The 2,376-nt window shown below is 58.1% G+C and overlaps 1 protein-coding gene across 1 annotated transcript in view; it reads left to right on the top strand.

Annotated features, from left to right (window-relative positions):
* The window catches only part of BOP1 (block of proliferation 1), a gene marked incomplete at its 5' end in the record, with an annotated part of 6,118 nt that extends 3,748 nt beyond the window's left edge, over nt 1–2,370 (top strand). The window contains 4 exon segments of the mRNA XM_021383136.1: nt 210–342; nt 732–912; nt 1,341–1,629; nt 1,723–2,370. Coding sequence (XP_021238811.1) covers nt 210–342; nt 732–912; nt 1,341–1,629; nt 1,723–1,811 — 692 coding nt within the window.
* Nucleotides 2,371–2,376: the final 6 nt, after the last annotated feature.

The following is a 2,376-nucleotide window of genomic DNA, read 5'->3' on the forward strand; positions in this document are numbered from 1 at the left end:
CTTAGCGGTCTTCTCCAACCATTATGACTCTTTGAGTGGGGCGATGGTGGGGATGGGTTGATGGTTGGACTCGATGATCTTAGTGGTCTTCTCCAACCTTAGTGACTCTCTGAGTGGGGATGGGTTGATGGTTGGACTTGATGGTCTCGGAAGTCTTTTCCAACCTTAATGATTCCACAACTCCGTGACCCACCGCGTGCTTTCTGCAGGCTCCGATGACGGCACGGTTCGCTTCTGGGAGGTGTGCACGGCGCGCTGCATGAAGACCTTGCCCGTGGGCGGCGTGGTGAAGAGCGTCGCCTGGAACCCCAACCCCACCATCTGCCTGGTGGCCATCTGCGTGTGAGTGTCCCCCCGCGCACCCTCCAGCCCCCACCCATGGCGGTTGGACGTGGTGGTCTTGGAGGTCTTTTCCAACATTAATGGTTCGATGATTCTATGAGTGGGCATGGTGGGCACGGAGATATCTTTTCCAACCGTAACAACTCCATGATTCTGTGTCGCTGAATTTCCTCTCCTGGAGCTTTTTAGCCTCCAGGGAGATCCTGGGGACTCACCTCCAGCAGCGGGGACTCTGGTCTCGAGCTCTTGTCCCTTGTTTGGCTACAGAAGAGCTTGGCCGGCTTGCACCATCCCACCCACCCCCCCGCCATCACCACGCAGGGCTTGCAGAATGGTTTCCCCCCACCAGCAGTGCCCTGACCCCTCCCCTCCCCAATCCCACGCCGCAGGGAGCAGTCGGTGCTGCTGGTGAACCCGTGCCTCGGGGACAAGCTGCTCTATGGGGCCACCGACCAAGTGCTGGAGTCCTACGTGCCGCCCGAGGAGGAGCGCGTGCAGCCTGTCCAGTGGGTCACAGCCACCAGCGAGGAGCACAGCAGAGGCATCCGCCTGACGGTGCAGCACAGCAAGGTGGGGACAGGGCGGTCCTGGGGGACGGTGTGGGGCAGCCCCACTGATGGGTGTGGGGAGGGGGACTGCGTGGGTCAGTGAGGGTCAACAAGGCCAAGTGCATGTTGGTGGGTTGGGGCAAGGCATTGGGTTGGGTCGCTTCCAACCCAATCCATTCTGTAGTTCTATGGTCTTTAAGGACCCTTCCAACCCCACTGTTGTGTGGTTCTATGATCTTTTAAGGACCCTCCCAACCCAACCATCCTATGGCTTTATGATCTTTAAGGACCCTTCCAACCCAACCCGTTCTATGATTCTGTGATTTTCAAGGACCCTTCCAACCCAACCCAACCATCCCATGGCTCTATGATCTCTAAGGACCCTTCCAACCCCTCCATTCTATGATTCCATGGGTCTGACCCATGACTACCCCTCCCCTCTCCCCGCAGGCCCTGAAGCAGGTGACCTGGCACGGGAAGGGCGATTACTTCGCCACCGTCGTGGCCGACAACAGCAACATGCAAGTGCTGATCCACCAGACCAGCAAGCGCTGGAGCCAGAACCCCTTCCGCAAGAGCAAGGGGCAGGTGCAGTGCGTCCTCTTCCACCCCATCCGGCCCTACTTCTTCGTGGCCACGCAGCGCTACGTCCGCGTCTACAACCTCCTCAAGCAGGAGCTCACCAAGAAGCTGATGGCCAACTGCAAGTGGGTGTCCAGCATGGCCATCCACCCCGCAGGTAGGGACGGCGGTGCCGGGACGGAGCACCCCGGGGTGCCGACGGTGGCGTGTGGGGTTCACCCGGTGATGGATGTCCCATTCCCTCCCCCAGGTGACAACGTCATCTGCGGCAGCTATGACAGCAAGCTGGCCTGGTTCGACCTGGACCTCTCCACCCGACCCTACCAGCTGCTGCGGTGAGCCCCGGCCCCCCGGGGTCCCCCCCATCCTTCCCTGCCCATGCCTCAGAGCTCAGGGGCAGCGCTCAGGTTTTATTCTTACCATTTTCTAAAGCACTGACCTCCGGAGTCAGCTTTGTTGTGATCCATTTCAGCCAGTCAGTCATCATAGAACATTCTTGCACAAAGAGCCCGAGTGACAAATACAGGTTCACCCGAGGTGGGGGTTTCCCTTAGAAAAGCAGTAATTATCTTTACATGGTTTCACCTGGCCCCTCATTTTAGAAGCAATGAACAAGAACGTAGTGTCCTATACAAATTCATAATCAACATACACTCTGGATAACCCCGGAGTTGGTGCTTCAGGAGCAGCATTTCTGTAGGCATGCTGGTACTGGATGTGGTTGGTAGCGGTGACGCAGAGGGCTCAAGGCAGCTCAGGCACGAGTAGGCAGGTGGATGGGTCCTACGTGCCGAGGGCAGCGAATTTTGGGGAAGGGGCTGCATGGAAGGGCCATGTTTACGTTGTGGATGTCCTTCATGGGAAGCGTTCGATATCGAGTTGGACAGCGCTTTGGGCAGCCTTG

Source organism: Numida meleagris, unplaced genomic scaffold, assembly GCF_002078875.1.
Source record: "Numida meleagris isolate 19003 breed g44 Domestic line unplaced genomic scaffold, NumMel1.0 unplaced_Scaffold347, whole genome shotgun sequence".
NCBI lineage: Eukaryota > Metazoa > Chordata > Aves > Galliformes > Numididae > Numida > Numida meleagris.